This window comes from Ischnura elegans, chromosome 7 (genome assembly GCF_921293095.1).
Source record: "Ischnura elegans chromosome 7, ioIscEleg1.1, whole genome shotgun sequence".
NCBI classification, from domain to species: domain Eukaryota; kingdom Metazoa; phylum Arthropoda; class Insecta; order Odonata; family Coenagrionidae; genus Ischnura; species Ischnura elegans.
In genome coordinates, this window is record NC_060252.1 from 65,104,421 (window position 1) to 65,124,174 (window position 19,754).

The 19,754-nt window shown below is 37.0% G+C and overlaps 1 protein-coding gene across 1 annotated transcript; it reads left to right on the forward strand.

Moving 5' to 3' along the window:
• The first annotated feature begins 1,167 nt into the window (after positions 1–1,167).
• LOC124162258 (FGFR1 oncogene partner 2 homolog) lies at positions 1,168–8,060 on the forward strand. The gene is made up of 5 exons (XM_046538727.1): positions 1,168–1,462; positions 1,779–1,913; positions 4,427–4,681; positions 5,301–5,420; positions 7,422–8,060. The coding sequence occupies exons 2-5, from the start codon at positions 1,779–1,781 to the stop codon at positions 7,545–7,547; spliced, it is 636 nt and encodes a 211-aa protein (XP_046394683.1). The 5' UTR covers positions 1,168–1,462; the 3' UTR covers positions 7,548–8,060.
• The last annotated feature ends 11,694 nt before the right edge of the window (positions 8,061–19,754 follow it).

Here is a 19,754-nt window from a genome sequence, read left to right on the forward strand (position 1 = left end):
AGACCTTTCCCATTTTGCAAAGATTTCTTTCTTCTTATTTTGGTAATGAAATGTGAGGTGACCCTTACTTTGAATGAATACCTGGCAAGCTTGAACTTATCCGCACTTCCCTAGTGCATCGTGGCCAGGAAGTTTACCCACGTGACTATGCAAAGGGGTTATTAATTGGCTTGACCAAGTCAGGTAAATGGGAAGCTCAGTAAGAGAGTGGTAGATATAGATCAGGTAACTGATTGGACTCTGGTGGTAGGTACTATCAGGTAACCGGTGAGGTATGACCCACCAACCTAGAAGTGGTTACAATTTAAATGCCCACAGGTAATCATAGGGATCCCTATGATTACCTGTGGATTACCTCGAGGAATAAGTAGATGAGGTGGTATGGATTGCTCGAAAAAATAATTAGGGCAACCCCAGACAAAAATTTATAGTAGCAATGGAACACTACAGTTGGGGAAGGGGGAATGGAAACGAAATAGGAGAATTCGGATAGGAAATGCAGAATGATAGGGGAGATCGTAAGTAGGAGAAAAAAGCCACTGATAACAAACACATGGTGCAATCATCATAAAGGGCGGAGGTACACAAGGAAGAGTTTAGGGGATACCGGAAGATATCAGAAAGACTACATCATGGATAGACAGAAGTATAAGAAAAGCATGAAAAACGCGCACATCTTCCTTGCACGATGCGGATTCAAACCACAACCTAGTGCTTAAGAAATGCAACGTAAGATTCAAAAGACTAATGAAAAATAGGAGGGCGAGGAAATGGAACGTAGAGGTTCTGAAGGGGAATATGAAGAGAGAATATCAGGAACTAGAGGAGAATAGTAACCGGGAGATTAAAGATACAAGACTATAGATAAAGGGTGGGATAATATTATAACTGGAATATTTAAAGCGGCGGAGAAGTCAATTGGATACGTGGAAAATAGAAGGATAAATAAGCCATGAATAGCGAAGGATTAAAAGAAATTGGAGGAGAGAAGGAAGTGGAAGAACGAGGACACAGAGCAGGGCAAAAGGAGGTATAGGCAAATAAACCGCGCTGGAAACAGCTGGAACAACGCGCAAGCACACATCGCCATTTTGTTGTCACTCGCTTGCTAAGCTATGGTAAGCTCATACGAAGCATAAGTGAGCGCTAATCAGCAGATTTTAAGATTTGAATAGCGAAAAAATTTTCCTGACTGAAGGCGTAAACAAAATTGCCTGTATGAAATGGTTGAAAATTTTTTGAGAAATCTTAGACGTCTGATTTAATTTTAAAAATATTACCAACTTTCATGGCTGCGGTAGCTGTTCATATTTGAATGCCACAATATATCATCGTTTTAGGTGTTTGATACTGTATCCGACAGAATAGCATTGGTGTCTCTCCACGGTAACTTTTTAGGTCGGCTGAATAATTGTTCCCTCAGCCGTGTGAATATCCTGATTGAATTCATTGGGACCTTAAGGTATGTGCGAGTTCTTTAAAAATGTTGGTAGTACGTGACATGGATTACTAATGAAAGTATAATCACTTTTTTCTCGAGAATTGAATGTAAAGGTTCCGAATCCATGCTCACGATCGTGGTTAGGGATGTTAAATATATATGGTATCTTAGCTCATATGTCACCTTTTATTTGATTATTTGTTGCTGATTTTAGGTATTAATCGGCATGCTATTAAGATGAATACGTAGTTTTAGTCACCTTAGATCGTGTTAACTTTTGTATCTATCCCGTATTTGTGATTTTAAGAGATTGTAAAAGGTTAAATTAATATTTCAGATGTCCATGACTGTTCAGCAAATTCTGCAAGATGCTAAACGCCTGTCGTCGAGACTGAAAGTTCACGACTCTACTGCGGATGCCCTCCTAACCCAGGCGCATTATGTTTACAAACAGATAGAGGCAATGAAACAGGTTAGATTTTGTTATTATAATTGCACTAATCAATATTTTTTCAAAATTTTATTTTAACCGATAATATTATTTATGTTTTTAGTTGGAAATAAAGTGGAAGTCACCATAACATTTATGTTAAGAGCTTTGAGTAATGTTTGGCTATATGAGTGTTAGTTATAGGCTATATGAGTGTTAGTTCTCTAAGTGATAACAATTTATTATGATAATGAAGAGGTAACAAGTATTCGAGTGTAAAACTGGATGTAAGAGCTAGTGACGCGAAAATGTTTTATTTCACTATGCAACAGGAAATCCCTTAATATCACGTGCAACTCAGTTGAAAAATATTTCAAGTGTTTCAACCTAACTATCAATCGAGTTTCATGTGCCTCTGTCTTGTGTTTATTGCTCAATGCCCAGAGAGGTGAGCCATTCATAACCCCTGAATCCCTTTACATTGAATTCATTGAATCATACTGGTCAGGGATATTGAATACAAGTAATTGAAATAAAATGGGTTTTGCTGTTATCCATGGGCGTACCCAGCGGGGGGAAGGGGGACAACTGCCCCCCCCCCAGAAGCAAAAATAAATTTAGTTCAAAACAAAAGTTATGAAAAAATTTTCCTTTTGAAGAAAAATGATATTAGTATGAGACAAGGAAAAAAATAAAAATCATTATTTTTTTCAAGGAGATAATTATAAAAACTAATAAATAGCTGTCATAACTTCCTTAGAATTTTGGTTTCATTGACCTTTTCTGTGCAAAAAAGTTACAACTTGAACAACCACAGCTAGTTTTGCCTCCCCCCCCCAGTTTTGATTCTGGGTACACCCATGCTGTTATCCTTACTGGACAACTCAGGAGAGTGCTCATTTGGCACCTTTTGACTTAATTTCTACTGCTACTGTATAGTACGGCTTGATTGTATTTCACAGTATGTATTCCTGAATTTTCCACGAAATCTAGCCATATTTTCGAGTGCTTTGCCATTGAGGTAAATTTAAAATATTTGGACTGAAAGTCATGGAATTTGAAAATGGAAATTAAGTATGAACTTGGACTTAGTTTGTTTTCCATTCTTTTCCTTTCCCCTCCTCGTACCAAGCACCCCACCGAACATAATTGGGGAAGATGTCAAAAAAGTTGAATGATTAAAGTTAACAAAGGTACTCCATATTATATCCTGTGGGCTCTCAAAGTTTCTTCAGTGAGGTTTTACTAGGTTATTTTGCTCCACAAAATAAAATAAGGCATATTTAGACTCAAAAGCTGTATAATAAATTTAGAAAATTAGCCGCCAGTATATTGAATGCCAGATGGATTGAAACATCTGTACCGTACTGGAATGCAAGAGTAAACTGCAAAATCAGAAGTCACTACCATGGGATTTTAGTTAGGTGTTTCACCGCTCAGAATTGGATCCATGGTAACATTCAAGTATACCTTCATCACACTTACCACACCACCATGCCAAATGATTAACCTGCTATGAATTATTTTTTAGTCAGGCACATAAGCATTTGAAGTAATAAGTGCTCAGCTAATCTGCCAAAAATGGGACATTTCAAAGAATTAATTAAACTCAATATTAAAAAGTGGTCCTGAAATTGGGGTCTTTTTTTATTTTAGATCTTTATTTTACCATTGAATTATTTTACTTTCAGCTAATCTATAAAGGTTTTTACTTAGAGTAAGTTTTGATGGTGTTGATATTTGTAGTGCACAAATCCTAACCTTTATTAATTAGGCTCAGGCTTTTTGATGGCTATTTCTTTTGTGTCAATGTATGTTTTGTTTACTGAATGTGTATCACGTTTACATTGTGGCTCTAAGTTTACTTCAAACGATTTCCATCGAGTAATTCATTATTTATCATGGAATTTGATGAGTCAACCTTTATTGAATGATATACAGTGCAACCTCGATATAACGACACCCCACGGTGCACGAATAAACACTCGCTATAGCGAATTGTCGCTTTACCGGAGGTGGAGCAAATAATAGCCAATATACCTGTTGCGAATAGATATACAGGAACAGGAGTGGTGCGGCGACAGATAAACATCTATCCGATAAACGTAAGCGTAAATCCAGACGAAAGGCGATGTTTTTTTGCATCACTAAATTTCCTTACTCAAATAACGACTAACTATTCAAACAATTTATAAGTGCCGCACTGAATAAAAATCATGCAAAGCATTGTTTCGTCAATCATTACATTTATCGAACGACAGTTTACCACATAAATTTGAGACTGAGCACTCCATTAGCTTCATTTCTAACAGATCGCTAGCAATTACAGAGGTTAAGGAGTCTTGATGAAATTCTTCCGGCGGTGAAACCCTCGCTATAGCCAGAGCCAACACCGAAAGGGTCTCGTAAAAACGAATTCTTTAACACGCTTATTATAGGGTCAATTGACGGTGCATCGGCTATCTCTCGTAATAGCGGGGGTGTCGCTATAGCCCGTACTCGCTTTAACGAGGTTCCACTGTAATTTTGAATCGATTGCTAATTTTTCATTTCAGTATGAGAATGAAGTGAAATCGATGTCTGAGGCTGGTCGGCAGAGGCCAGCTGCTGAGCTGGTGGCTGGAATACAGCAGGAGAATTGGCGTCTGTTGGAGCTCAAGACTGAAAACAGGAATCTACGAGAAGCCTTGGAAGATACTCAAGGGACTTTGGAGATGGTGATGACTAAGTACCGGGAACATGTGAAAGCTCTATCGACTGAAGAGAGACTGGAACCAATTGCAGCATTTAATCGTGACGATTCTGCTAAGGTATGGGAATTATGGTTGGCTGTTGTTGGAAAATAATAGGGTGGTTTCCTATTATTTTTTTTCTGCCAAGGTCGAAAGATAATTACTCCTGGAGTATGTATTTCATGTTTTTAGATTTTTAAATTACGATATCTATTTTTCACGATTTAATGAAAAGTGAAAATTTTCAAGCGCCCGAAAACACAACGGCTAAGTATGAATGCTGGGAAAAGCCTGTGACGTCATTTTGGTACCAGCTGTGGTCGTGTGAAGCCACTTGGTGCAAGACTATGAGCGCCGATACGATGCAGACTGCTAGCAGGTAATAGAGTACCCTGCTAGCAGGTAGCGCTTGGCTTAAATAAGGATTATTTATACCCTATCAAACGAAGGAAACTTTCTGACCTTAGGCAATTTTAATAGGTGATTATTAAGAGATGTTTCCCTGAGCTCTGTGCCTCATGCTTGCATTAGTAATCTCAGACGATGTAAAACTCCTGACTACACGTATGGCATCTAGGTCCCTAGCCTATGGTTCTCTTAATTGTGTTAATTTGGTTGTCTTATCATTGAAGTATTTCGCATCTCTAGCATTTATTTAAAATTGTGGTACTCATTCAAATTTTATTGTAATTTTCAGATCATACAAGAGAAGACTGAGAAAATTTGTGAGATGGCAGCAGTGATGAGCAGGGCTGTACAGATGGATGATTCTACACACAGCGATGAAATGATATCAAAACTCACAATAGAGAATGAGGTAAGTTTACTCTTTCTCCTTCATACTCTTAGGTGACACTCTGTTGTCAAATGGCTGCCAAAGAGACATGCAAAAGGTGGGGTTATTTCATGGCCAGTAGCGGGGCTGGTTTAAGCAGTGAGCAAAGTACGCAGCCACGTAGGTGCCAAGCAAAAAGGGGCACCTAAGCGCTCTGTCCAGTGTTCATACTAATCAATCTTGAAAGCTAACTTTTGTTGTATTTATTAAATTATTTACATTTTTTACTCTAAATTTATATTTAATTTATATATATGTAATTAGTTTTTATGCTCTAAAAATATCACATTCAATATATAAGATCAAGAATGTTTTAAGTTCACACTGGTATTTAAGTCTCGACTCTTATTCCTGAAGTATTTGGTGCAATGTTGTCTGCGTACACTAAAATAATGTCTAGAACTGGCTCTGGCCAGAAGTGATGTTATTTTTTTGCAAAAGTGGTGTTATTTTACCCTGATGTCAACATTATTTTAACAACAGAATTATGAATGTTAATTAAGTGCCTGAGATACTTTTTTGGACATTGAAAGAGAAGCTGAGATACTTTTTGGGATTATATCTATACTGTACACTCCCGATTATCCGGGCTAATGATGGGGAGGGACGGCACGAATAATTGGAAAACACTGATAATTCAAAATTTCACTTAAATGTCTTCTAATGTTCATAATTTAAGTAAAACAAACAATATATTATTATTTATGCAGTTATTCTGTTATTTAAAAGTGCTTCCTGGACTCAATGAGAGCTTTCTTTGCCAGTTGGCGATCTTTTTAGCGGTTATAACATGGTTGTACTTGTATTATTAATACCCCATGTAAGGCCTGGTTTTAAAAATCACACATCCCTGGTTGTGTGATCACGGATACAGAAATGTGGTTTGTACATATGCTTCAAAACCACTGCTCAACGTCGGAAACTACACTGTCAGACACCACGCTACGCAGTCGAGTCTCACACAAGTTGCCCAAGTTGCAACTGCTGCACAACTTGTATCCGTGATCAAGGAGCATGGGCGTGCACTGCAAAGCTTGGAAAAAAAGAACATGGTGCTCCCGTAAATGCAGCTAGCGCGTGATCACTTCTGTTTTACTTAGGGGATTCTAACAGAAAAAAATAATCCTGGTGTATCCTAGCATTAATGCCGTAATTCCGATGCTTTTGCATCTGATTTTTAAAATTAAGATTGCAGAAAAAATTGAGCGAGATTGAAAATCATGCACAGATAATTCGCAGTCCGGATAAACTGTAGCCGGATAATCGGGAGCCTGCTGTATTGTGCTTTTGGGGATGACCCAAAGGATGGTTTTTTTGTGGAACTGTCTTTAAAAATGGTGGTGGATCTTAAGGTTAATCTGAGAGACTGAGGATTGTTTGAAATAATTTAAGTAAAACAGCGTGTATATGAGCATGACCTTCCATAATTTTTTTTTCTAGAAAAGAGAAAAAAAAAGACATTTTATCTAAATTTCCATGTGGTTTGTTGCATTGAATTTTTGTGTAGACTCGGGAGCCTGGTTATTGGTAAACTCCCAAGTGACCAAGCTTATCATACTTGATCCATGATAGACTAGTATTTTGAACACTACCAAATCTCAGAGAGTGACCCAGACAGGACAAGTTGTGGTGGTTGAGTTAAACAAGGCTTAATTTGACTTAAGTGAAAGTTTTGATGACAGAGAACTGTGTATAGAGTAAAAAAAATATCATTTTTAAAATTATAAAGTTATTATTTTTCATGTGACTCATTTGATGTAAAAATTACATGATTTTTAAATGAGCATTCAGCTTCAGTATTCCCTTAACCATTGAATGTATGGATTGTTACTTTGGAGCCTTTATGCTAGAATACCCACTTAAATTCCTTAAGTTTCGCCGCTATTCAAAGAGTTCTTTGTGTTAGAGTTAAGTGATATTTTTGTGTTCTAAAGTGTGTTCTGAAATCTAATGAGCACTGTAACTTCGTATCATAATCCTCAGGCACTCAGAGAGCTCCTGGAAATATCTTGTCAGAGTGGTTCTCTGAGAAAATCTCTACTCTCTCCAGAAATGGATGATAAGGATGTTCAGACAGAAACTTCTGATTTGCAGTCAGGCCCATCTTGACAAAATGGCTCCAAGAAAAGTAATGTGTGAAATAAAATGTAATATTATAAGCAAATTATTTTTTACACTTCAATGTTCCACCTACGCGAAGAAACTGTAGTAGTGTGTAGGTTTTAGAAAGGATTGTTGATTATAACCTTAGTAGAGTTGTGGTGAAACATTGATGACCAAGTTCATATTTGTAACCTGTGTGGCACCGACATTTTATTCTTGTTGTTGATGCATTATTTATTTTTCCTGAGGGAGATTGAAAAGGAATAAGTCCATTGCACCTTCATCTTAATATTCAATCGGCCTAAATTTCTGTTTTAAATGTCTGGTTTTAAAAGGATAAGAGGTATTAATTGTGTTCTATGCTTGTTGAATTAAATGAATTTTTGTGTGAAGGCAATATTTTTGCCCTCTTTGTTCCTCTTTCTTTCCATACATATGTTAACTTACCTTTTGTGCTTTTGATATTCTTTGATATCTTCTGATATTTCATCACCTTCATATCATCACTTTTTATTTTAAGTTGCCTGCATTTTAAATGATTTTCACATGAATAATTGTATTGTGTATTTCTTTTCAATTCCCTCTAAAAGTAATTTTTTAAATCTTCACTGTGAATGTAGCTTAAGCCACTGTGCCCTGTCTTTTGAATGTTATTTTTTTTGTTTGAATAATGTGTTGACTCTTATGAATTCTTCAGTTGTTTTATTATGGTGTATTATTTTTCACACATTTTTTTTAAATTCGGGTATTGGAAACTAGAGAGCTTAAACATTAACTCACTCATAAATTTTATGACACTGTCATAATTGAATTTTTGGTAAATTTTTAAATGGCCTGCTGCATTGGATATGTGTTTTTAGAATTTTAATTTATTTAAATTTATGTATAGTATAATTTATTATTGGGAAGATTCCCATGTCTTATAAAATTAAATGAAGGTATCGACTAATGGCATACTTATGAGAAATCAAGTGTGCTGCATTATTTGGTAAATACTTTCAATAGCCAATTTTGTCTTTGTAAGTGGTGATTCTGAATAATATTTTTTTCTAATCCAAGTGTGTAATGTGATTGGTAACTTGGATGTTACTGTCGTGGAATCGCAATTATTTGGTAATTGTAAAGTATGCCAAATTTTGTATTAACCGCATATATTTGCGATGGTGGTTGGCGTAACATGGTGAAACTCCTTCATGATGCACAAAGGTTAAGAAAAGACTTAGCTGTTTCACAAAATAAAATATATTGCGACCGGTTTCGATACAGCGTATCATCATCATCATATATTTTATTTTGTGAAACAGCTAAGTCTTTTCTTAACCTTTGTGCGGCATATATTTGCATTGAAACAGTGAGTATCTAATCAATCATGCGTGTGGAAACATGTACTGCTAATTGCTCTCTTGGAAAGAATTTTATCACTGAGACTGCTTCAATAACAGTGTACTCATATCTTGGTGGACTCTTCTAATTCCATCCATTCATGATCCTTTGCACCAATAATTTTTCAATAATATTTTTAATATAAGTATGTAAAGTGTAATGGATTTGCACTGCATCAATGAAATTGATTTTCAATAAAGGTAAATTACCATAAATTTTGGTAATTTTATACCATTACCATAATATTCAGGTCATTTTTTAATATAAGCTAATTTTTAATAGTAAATTTAGGACTGTGTAAGAATAGGAAAAGGAACATTATATCGGAGGGGCTACTCTACTCTCAGCACTGCGTTAATCCAAAATATAAAAAAAACTGGAAGTGAAAGATAATCATTTCAAGAGAGAAATATTTTGCCTTTCACCATTGCTGTTTTGTGTTTGAGCTAATGGTGTGCCTGTAGATTACATGAGGGAGTTCTCATAATTAATTATATATGAGTACATAACCAGAAAAAACAGCAATCCATTTCCTAGTTCTAAGTTCCTTACTTCATTGTAATCCCTGCAGGTAATGATTGTGGAGTTAAAGAGGCACGTAGTAATTTATTTTGAATGTATCATTCCTGTCAATTACTGTGAAATATGGTAATTTTCAAGATCCATAGGGGTAGTTGGTATTCTACTGTTTAAAGAAGATTCTATGGAAGATTTTTCGAATCACCATGGTCTGTCACCTATCCATATTGTAATCCATCCTATGTAATTCACAGAAGGCCTAATGTTTTTCAACCTACCCATAAACCCAGTTCTCTTCCTACACTTACACTTCGCTAACATCCATCCATCTAACCATGTTTTCAGCATATCCTTCCTCCCTCTATACACATTCCATCTACACCATCTTTCTCCTCCTTATCTCCTTTAAAATTTTCCTCTCCTCGCCCTCCATGTCCAGCACTTCTTTGTTCCTTCACTTAAATGCCATTCTTAAATTTTTCATTCTCCTCCATACCACATCTTGATTGCCTCAGGCCAAAATAGTCATGGTAAATAACAAATAACATATGCACTTCGTTAATTAATGAAAATTATCATGGTGGCCTTTCTAATTGACTATCATTGTGTAGCAAGGGTTCCATATATTTTGTTCGCAATATTTTTGTATGTCAATTGGTAGTGCAGTTATCCATGGATAGGCTGTATGTGAAATTTCTCTGAAATGACAGTCTTACATTCCATGCTGTGCATAATTTTTAATTCTAATGTGGTCAAAAATACACCTTGTACAATTTAAGTTAAATAAATGTTGCTTGTTATAGTATGTCTCCTTTTTATCCTAAGTGTTTTGTTCAAGTAGTTGATTTTGTTGAATATTTAAATTAATTATTTTTTATTATATTTCTGTATTTTTTTTAAAGAATAAGTTAGTTATAGTTTGTTTTACTTGTGTCACTCTAGCTGTCCTCTAATCCATTAACTCATGGTGTCACCCCTAAAATTCTTCTGTAGGAGTTACTCTACCCCCTAAACTATGTTATGCTTTTGGCGTTCAGAACTTATAGATCTTTAATAATTTTGTATTTATTTTAATAATGGGTAACTCACTGTTGCTGGGCTTGAACTGTTCATAGCAATAATTTGGGGTACAGAATCATATGCAAAACTATTTCACAGATTGTTAGGCCTCATGTGATTTTATCGTTTGGTGGAGTATATCCTCCCACACTGCCCTAATGATGCCACTATACACTTTTCTATTTAACTGGGTGTGTCTCTAAGTTTATCTAAATCTTTAAGTTTAGATATCTGGAAAAGTGAGTAGAATTCATCAAAAGAAAATGTGTAACTTTCAAAGCATTAAGTCTGCAGTCAAATGAACCGTAGGATATATCTGGTGGCTGGCAAAATGATCTGGTGTTCATCTTTTGCCCCCATAATTTGTTGTGGATTCATTCTTAGATCCTGTCACATTAAAGGACAATGTGAATATGGGGATATGAGAATGAGAAATACGAGAGTACGGCCTGCTGGAACTACCTGAAGCATTTGAGAAATAACTGGTTGTTCCTCTACTGCAGCATCCACCGTCAAAGGGGCCTTGGTCTATGCTAACAGTCCAGGGAACACCTTACTCTTAAGATATCATAAGCATAAGGTTGCTCTCTATCTCTTATTAGGAAATGAGAAAGTCTGACGGAAGGTTTGGAGGAGACCACCAAAGAATAGATATCGTCAAACTATTCCTAGTGCAGCTAGTGGTGGCCTTTATTGCTACACTCTCATTTGCCTCCATTGAACTGTACCCATTCATTCTCACAAGATAACTAACTCCTCTTTCAGACGTTTCTCATCAAATTTGGGGCTGAAAACAGTAGATACTTAAATGCAGACTTCAAGGAAGTAATAATTTCTTTTTATCTCCCTGAAAGCTATATAGTGCAACCTCGATATAACGACACCCCACGTTGCACCAATAAACACTCGCTGTATCGAACTGTCGCTTTACCGGAGGTGGAGCAAATAATAGCCATTATACCTATTGCGAACAGTTATACAGGAACAGGAGTGGTGCGGCGACAGATAAATTTCTATCCGATAAACGTAAGCATAAATCCAGACGAAAAGTGATGTTTTTTTACATCACTAAATTTCCTTACTCAAACAACGACTTACTATTCAAACAATTTATAAACGCCGTACTGAATAAAAATCATGCAAAGCATTGTTTTGTCAATCATTATGCCAATGCACAACCGACGAAGCCATTTTTCTATGCACTTAATTAGAGCATTTACGTAATCATTCTATTATTTTGGTATTTTACACTGAAAATTCAAAAATTAACTAATAAAACTGTATCGCGGTTATTTAATACCTCAAATGTTTCCATTGGTATATGTTTATTGTTCCTGTACAGTGAAGGGAAATAACGTATTGCATTTGTTTCTGCAGTCGAAACCGGTGGAAGGTTGTATAACGTTCCTGCCTTGGAAGACTTTTTCTATCAGATAATGTAATATCTACATTATCTACGGTAAAAAGTTTGCTAAGCTTGATTAAAATTGCCGTTGTTAAAAAAGTTCCTTTTTGAGTGTTACGCTCGCGACGTATTTGAAATAATACACCGAGCCACGGCACTGCAAACGAGAGTCAGTTGTTCTGTGAGTTCTTCCAGCGGCCACCAGGGGATGCTCGGCTACCCACGTGACGGAAGAGAACGCCAGTACGACTCCGACCACTGACGCGAATAGTTCACCCTTGTGAATCCGCAACGGAGAATAAATTCGTCCATACGGACAATTCACGCTCAGTATCATTGCATCGTACATCCTACATCATCGCTAAGGCGCACTACATACCTTTAGAGGCATCATTGCAAGAAATACCTCGTACTGCAAGGATTTTGTCGGGGAGTAGGATGTAAAAAAGTTCCGTTTCGTCTATGTTATATCACACGAGGAATACTTCTTAAGATACTTATGATCGGAGTCCTTTCTTCCACGACTTCGGGTTTAGACCGCAGGCATCACCAGCAATTATGAGGGGAGATAACGCTTTGGTGCTTTGCATTAGTATAATCAACCTTCCGCACTCTTGAAATTTTCGATTCGCAGTCTATCCCTGAAATACTCCGCTTTAGGCTTAAGCGTAGCCCCTTTCTCAGAAGTTCCCGCAGATTGAAGTGGGCAAAACCACCCGAACAAAGCTCCTTATAACTCTATATAGTCTGCATTCCTTGGGCGCTTTTGTTTTTTTTAATTGTGAAGAGCGAATAGGAAGATAAATTAATTTCGACACTCTCATATTACTCCTTTATTTTTATTTTCTCGCTTAGACGTGTTTGGTGTTTTTTTGGCCATGGTGTCTGCCATCAAATGCTTTCTATTCATGCAACTCATGGACGTGCGGGTATGCTGACGACAACTTTCTGACGCCCGAGGAACAAAAGAAGATGAAGCATTCGCGAATGCTAATGCCACAATATTTTCACCAAAATTAACTACTTATGTATCAAACGACAGTTTACCACATAAATTTGAGACTGAGCACTCCATTAACTTCATTTCTAACAGATCCCTAGCAATTACAGAGATTAAAGAGTCTTGATGTAAGTTTTTCCGGCGGTGAAACCCTCGCAATGGCGAGAGCCAACCCCAAAAGGGCCTCTTAAAAACGAATTTTTTAACATGCTTATTATAGGGTCAATTGACGGTGCATCGCTATCTCTCGTAATAGCGGGGGTCTCGCTATAGCCTTGACTCGCTTTAACGAGGTTCCACTGTAAATTGTAAAGCTACACGAAAAATCACTTTACCTTTACCTTATCATGAAAAATCGTTTTAAAGAAATTTCTCTTGGATCTTTGGCCTATATTTCTGGATTCTCATCCAAATTTGAGGGCTGAAGGATACGAAGAATATGAGAGACGGCTAGGATAATTTGAAGAGGGAGCCAGTACTGGTAAACCGTACGCTGAAGAATGAAAGATTAACTTTTAGCATAGCGGGTTAGGTCAGCTGGAATAGTCTGGCAAATACTGAGGAGGTATGCAGGTTACGAAAGAATGCAGATTAATCAATCATAGTCAATTGGGAGAGGGTTTAAGGATTTTCAGTTTTTGGTGGATGCATTAGAAAATTGATGAGAGAGAAGTTAAATGAAGGTGGAGGAAATGTCAAATAGAAGCCCCAAGACGTGTGTATTTCCAGCGATAAAAATGAAAGAAAATGGTTGTATATAATTTTTATATTGCAATGGGAAGTAGGGGAAAACTGTATAAAAAATCTCCACTCGCGTATTTAGACCAATTAATTTATCAGTGCGAAATAAATGAAGTATATGTTTGTCAACATCACAATAATTGAGCATCGCTATAATCAAATCACAGTTATCGATCGAAACTATATCGAAGTCAATCTGATATGTTGTGCACAGGGCGCTGGAATAAATTTAAGTTGAAGTAATTATATGTCACGGTCATTAATAGTGGGAAAACTAGTTGATGATGTGTTGTTGACGATGTGTTTTGGAACAGTGAACTGTCTGCTACCCTGCTGATATTGGTTGGAGCCCCTATACATCGAGTGAGTATGGTTTTTTACTTTTTCAATCCAGATATTGGTTGGTCAGCTTTACATTGTACTATACCCATTCATTTCATTTCATATCCATTGTGTTTAGACTGTGGCTGTATGCCGTTTTCTCAGAAAAGTTTTCGCGAGGTGAGGGATCGGAGAAAATAGTGTATTGTTCACAGGGCTGTGCAGTATTTCAATAAAAGTATTTTAAAATACGAATTTGAATTACCTACGTTTTCATTTATATTTGGTATTTTAAATACACGACCTGAGTGTATCTTGTATTTCAAATGCCGAATTTTGTTATTTTCCCATTCTGAAGCATAAAATACATTTGTGAAATACTTTTGAAGTAGCTCTGATAACACTTATGTAAATTTATGCTTAAGAGATTACTTGGTTTTCTTTAGAATCGTTTTCTTCATGTTTGAAGCTATCCATAGCGTGCCAAGTATGTTTTTCAAATACCCTAGTGAGAGTTGTTTTGTATTTCAAATACATTCGGAGCGGTATTTTGTATTTCAAACACTCCTCGGCCTGTATTTTGCCCAGCCCTGATTACTCATGTCAATGCAGTGCCGGTGTCTTATCAAATAATTTAACTTATGCCTGAGATAAAAGTTGTCTCTTCTTTTTTTCTATAATGCCTTTTCGTAATCAAAGACCTGTTAAAGCGATACATTGACACACGCGTGTTCATTGAGATTACATCATACGAATAATACATTATAGGAATGTATTAATGATGGTGGAGTTAATGTCTCTTGGCATGAACGATTTTTTGGGTACCGTAACGGAACATTTTCTTTGCATGCATTCGAACAAGTTGGGTGGTTATACGGTGCATTTTCGTGTTCATTCACACGTTCATACTTTTAGACATTAACTAGTACGGGTAAATGTATCGTGAAACCAGGCCTTCAGACATGACATTTGAATGTGGGCCGGTGGCGGAAAGCGGTAATGTGCTGCCATCTGCTGGGGAAAAACAATGTCTTTTGACCATTCGTGACGGTTCATGAGCCACTGCCACCTACAGGAATTTATAACCAACCACCAGCGGGAAGAGGTACTTTTGAGCGCGATAATCGTTAGGCTCTCCAGGAGCAGGATTGTCGGGTAAATCTCCTCTATAACTAAATTGTTCGCGAGATATTTAATAGTGGATAGGTTAACCTGTTGTTACCAACATAATTTTTGACATCTCGTATTTAAAAAAATCAATGGATTTCGAAAGAATTGTTGGGTATCGGGGAATTACTAATCGAATTCCGAAGAAAAATATGAATTCCAAATCATTTTTAGGTTTATGCTTTAGGGGGCATTAGTAATCATCTGAGGCGTTTAGGGGAGGAGAGGGTCAAGCACGCATTTTTTTCTGCAAGGAATAGTGTTAAATGTGATTCTAGAGTACGATCTTAGTAATATTAAATTCTAATCTTAACTTGTCTCAAATAAATATGATTGAAAAAAAATTGTATTTATTTAATAAATCCAACGCAATGAACCGTAGATTAACGGATTTACGCGGAAAATATGCATTTCGAACAATCTCACAGGAGATTAGAGGGAGGGGGTGTGGACAAATCTCACAATATCTCAGAGGAGCGAGGGGGTCCAAGAATAGGGAAATTGCATACTTTTTATATACAGTATGCTGATATACTACAGTAAACACTTAGTACCGCAATATACTTTTTTCCGCTTAAAATTCAGTTTATACTCTAGAAAATGACTCCCAAAAGTCTCCCGAGTTTCGCGGGCTAAAAAATACCGCCCCCACTAATCTTAGGCCGTGACGTCATAGTTCAGTAGGAGTCCAAGATCCAAGCCCAGTAACTGCAGGTTTGGAAGAGCCACGTTGCGTTTAAAGGAGAACATGGCTGAAATAAGGAAAAATTACAAGTAGTGCATTGTTCCTCTGTGCAATAACACCCCAGAAAAAAATTTCGTCTGCATTCCCACGGAGGAAATTAGAAGAAAAGCCTCGATGCATGCCGTCTGTCGGGATGAGCGTTACGGAAAAATAAGAGTATAATAAACGGAATGATAAACCCGTGTGCTATGTGAGCGAAGATAACTTTAATATAAATAACATTTCTATATTTCATCGACTGAATAACTTGAAACTGAGATTTTTCGATAATTCGATATGAAAATATAGAGCAACGTTGATCCTCATGCATTCGAGTGCCAGCCAAGAAGACAGCGTTTTCTTCAACTGTCGGCGTCAAAATGATGTGCCGCTGTACTTTGCAAATTTATATCCTGGCTTCACTGCATGCTATAATAATGAACTAAGTATACGTCATTTTAAAGGAAATTTTATCCTAAATTCTGATTTATTTTATTACAAAACAATTAAAAAATGTAGACACGGCCAGTGCAATAAATGACTCCGCGCACCGAAAATTAGCCGTTTTGTCAACTTCATGAACTTTGCAACTCAACCTAGGGAAAACTACTACGTCTACAGCATTCATCTTCCACATTAATTTACACTCATCAGTGCGGATTAATAAAATGGCTTTTGGGTATTTTTAGAACCTATATGTTGTTATAAATTAATGAAAATATTTAAACAGTATCTTGTCCCATAGTTTACCCCGAAAGATAAAGGAAGTTGTAGATGGAAAAAGAATGGAATCCAGAGGTGGTCACAAAAAATGAATCGCAGCATTCTTTGATTTTATTCTACGCCGTTGCTTGCTTTTCAGAAAAAGTTGAGTCACAAGAGGAATGTTCCGCGGCCCTTGATTTGGAAACTGTGGAGATAGAGGAAGACGTGTGGATCGGCAATTTCCATTTAGTTGGTTGTTTAGTTATATATCGTGAGAAAAGCTCCCAAAATGTATTAAAGACTCTGTTTGGAAAATATTCACATTTTAATGCTACTTTAGCAAGGCTTTCATTACAAAAGTAACTTCTTAACACCTGAAGACGTTGTGTTTATTACATTGATCGAAGTGCGATTGACCGATTCTTTCTGCAGAATAGGAGGTGGCTTCAGGGTTTTTGAGTCACAAGATGGTAGATTGTGTTGGAAGTTCGTCTGTATTATCGCTACTAAATTGAAACATTGATAGTCTGGCTTCCTCAGAGCTTCCTGTCGCCCTCCAGGCAAGGTATTTTTAAGTTGAAAGTATCATCGACAGCTTCGAGGTGGAAATAAGTTCACCATAAGGCTCTCTACCGGATTGCCAAAAGAATACACATTTCACATGAGTATACGCTTTCGCCAAAATTACACGCAAGTCTCACTTTGTTATGAACAATAAAACATTACAGATGCACAATCAGCTATCTTTCCATTTCTCGGCATCGACTTTCGGCGCCGACGAAGTCTACAGTTTCACTAAAATACCCTGTTACCATGATGGAATCAGTAACAGGAAGCTTGCTAGGATCAGCCTAAGAATAACCATATTCCTTCATCTTTACGCAATATATCGCTTTCAATGGAGGAGAAATAGATCAAATAATAGCCCTGAAGTCACAATGAACAACTCCGATACGTCTGCACTTCAATAAATGAATCATAACCACGCCGTAGCTTGTATTCAAGTATGCAACCTCTACTATGGCCGTGCCGCCGTGCCTCCTCGTACTGAACTATGACGTCATTTTTCTACCAGCCAATCATCGGGCGTTTTAGATTCTCACTTGCATTTGAAAATTCTCGTGAACCTTGATGCTTAAATATCGCAAACCACGTCATAAAATAATTTAAAAAAACTTTCACCGAGGTATGCAAACATATATTTTTATATAATTTTGGGGTTATTGATTATATCTGAAATATATGCAAGTTCCCTATTGCCAAATCACCTAACGCAATGGACTCTCCCTTGTGTGCCGTTTTTTTGGGGCCCATAAAATTACTCCGAACTATGAAATCCTTCCGGAAGCATATCTGAGAACAATGAAATCATTTCCTAGTGCAGTATAAATATGTTGCGGGCGCCTCAGCAGAAAAAATATTTGCATCTCCCAGAACGTTCGTGGGACTCAACAGTTTACCTTATTTATTTATTTCAGAAGCCCACATACTTATTTATTTGTTTCAATTGCCTCCGAAAACAGCACAATAAGGCCTTTACATCGGGAGTTTAAAAAATCGACAACATACGATCATACACACCCATTTCCTGGTAAGGGCAACTTATCTAGGCGGGACTCCAACCCGCGACCCTCGGTATGGGAGGGGAGGACTTAAACCCGCCGCCACCAAGGCAGAAAACTTAGACAAAGAAATGTTGCCAATTTATAGTGGCCCAATAACAAGAAATCAATATTATTTGAGAAAAATCATTATGGAAAAATTAACCCGGTGGGAATACCGAGAAGAGTTTACCGACAAGAAATCAATAAAAATTATTTTTGCAATAGGGTAGTTTCATTCTTCAAAGAAAACGCAAGGCATTGATTGCGATTCGTTACCCACCATTATTGTATTCATAATATACAAATTATTTGGTTTTAGAAACCCCAGTTTAGACGAATGGCAATGGTCAATTTTAACCGCATTTGAAAAATGCTAGATTGGCGCCCATGCGGTGCCACTCCACGTGACGTCATAGGGACCTAGTTTCTGTATGATTAGAACAATGAAATCATTTCCTAGTGCAGTATAAATATGTTGCGGGCAGGGATTAATACACAAAACAATAATATTCAAAATCTTGCCTATTTTTTAAGCGTCTCAGGGTGCCCCGTACCCCACCCTAATTACGCCACTGTATGCATGAACAGTAAAGCCTAGATTGAAATTGTTAAACCTATACTGAATCGCTTAGCAGCTAAATCGATCACTAATATGGTGGGTATCCCACACGAAACGCAGTCGATTGAACAATTTTAAAAATTAATAATTCAATCCCAAATATTCTATAGCATTCTGTGCTAATAAAAGTTTAAATATTATACCGTTTTAAATATTATAGCTTGAGAGACTCAGCTTCCACAGACTAAGTTATGAAGTAGCCCCATCAAATGCATAAATATTACCCAAATCACTTGCCATTACACACCCATAAACGTATTGAGGAAAATAATTAAAATACAGTTGTCTACCACCTGGAAAACATGACATCCAGATAATTCCGGAACTGTCTCATAGTTAAAACTTTTGCCTGGTATCCGGAACGAATTCAGGAAAAATTGAGGCAGCCTCAGCATTGCCTCTAGTGTAAGAAATTCAAATATTCAGCACCATCGATGCGCTGATGAAAATTTCAACCGTTGTAACTATTATAGATTAATTGCCTTAACTTCCACAGTTAAAGTTATACTACAGCAGATATTTTGCAAAAGATCAGTTTTTAATAAGAATATTATTGATTAGGGGCGGTCTGGGATGATTGGGGGCTCTCGGCTGGGGTTTATGATAGGACCCTCCTTACTGGTGGATAAGGGGGTCCTTTCTCAAAACATTTTAGTAAAAAGGGTAGTTTCCTTCATCAAAGAATGCGAAAGGCATTGATTGCGATTCGTTACCCACCATTAGTGTATTCATTACATACAAATTATTTGGTTTTGGAAATCCCAGTTTAGACGAATGGCAATGGCCAATTTTAGCCTAATTTGAAAAAGGCCAGATTGGCGCCCATGCAATGCCACTCCACGTGAAGTCACAGGGACCTAGATTCTATACTAGTGGTCATGAGCGACACAGAGAACATAATATTAGAGCCAAACTATATTTCCAGGTCCGATAGAAGCGATAAATTAAGAGAGATGTTGTTCTAAC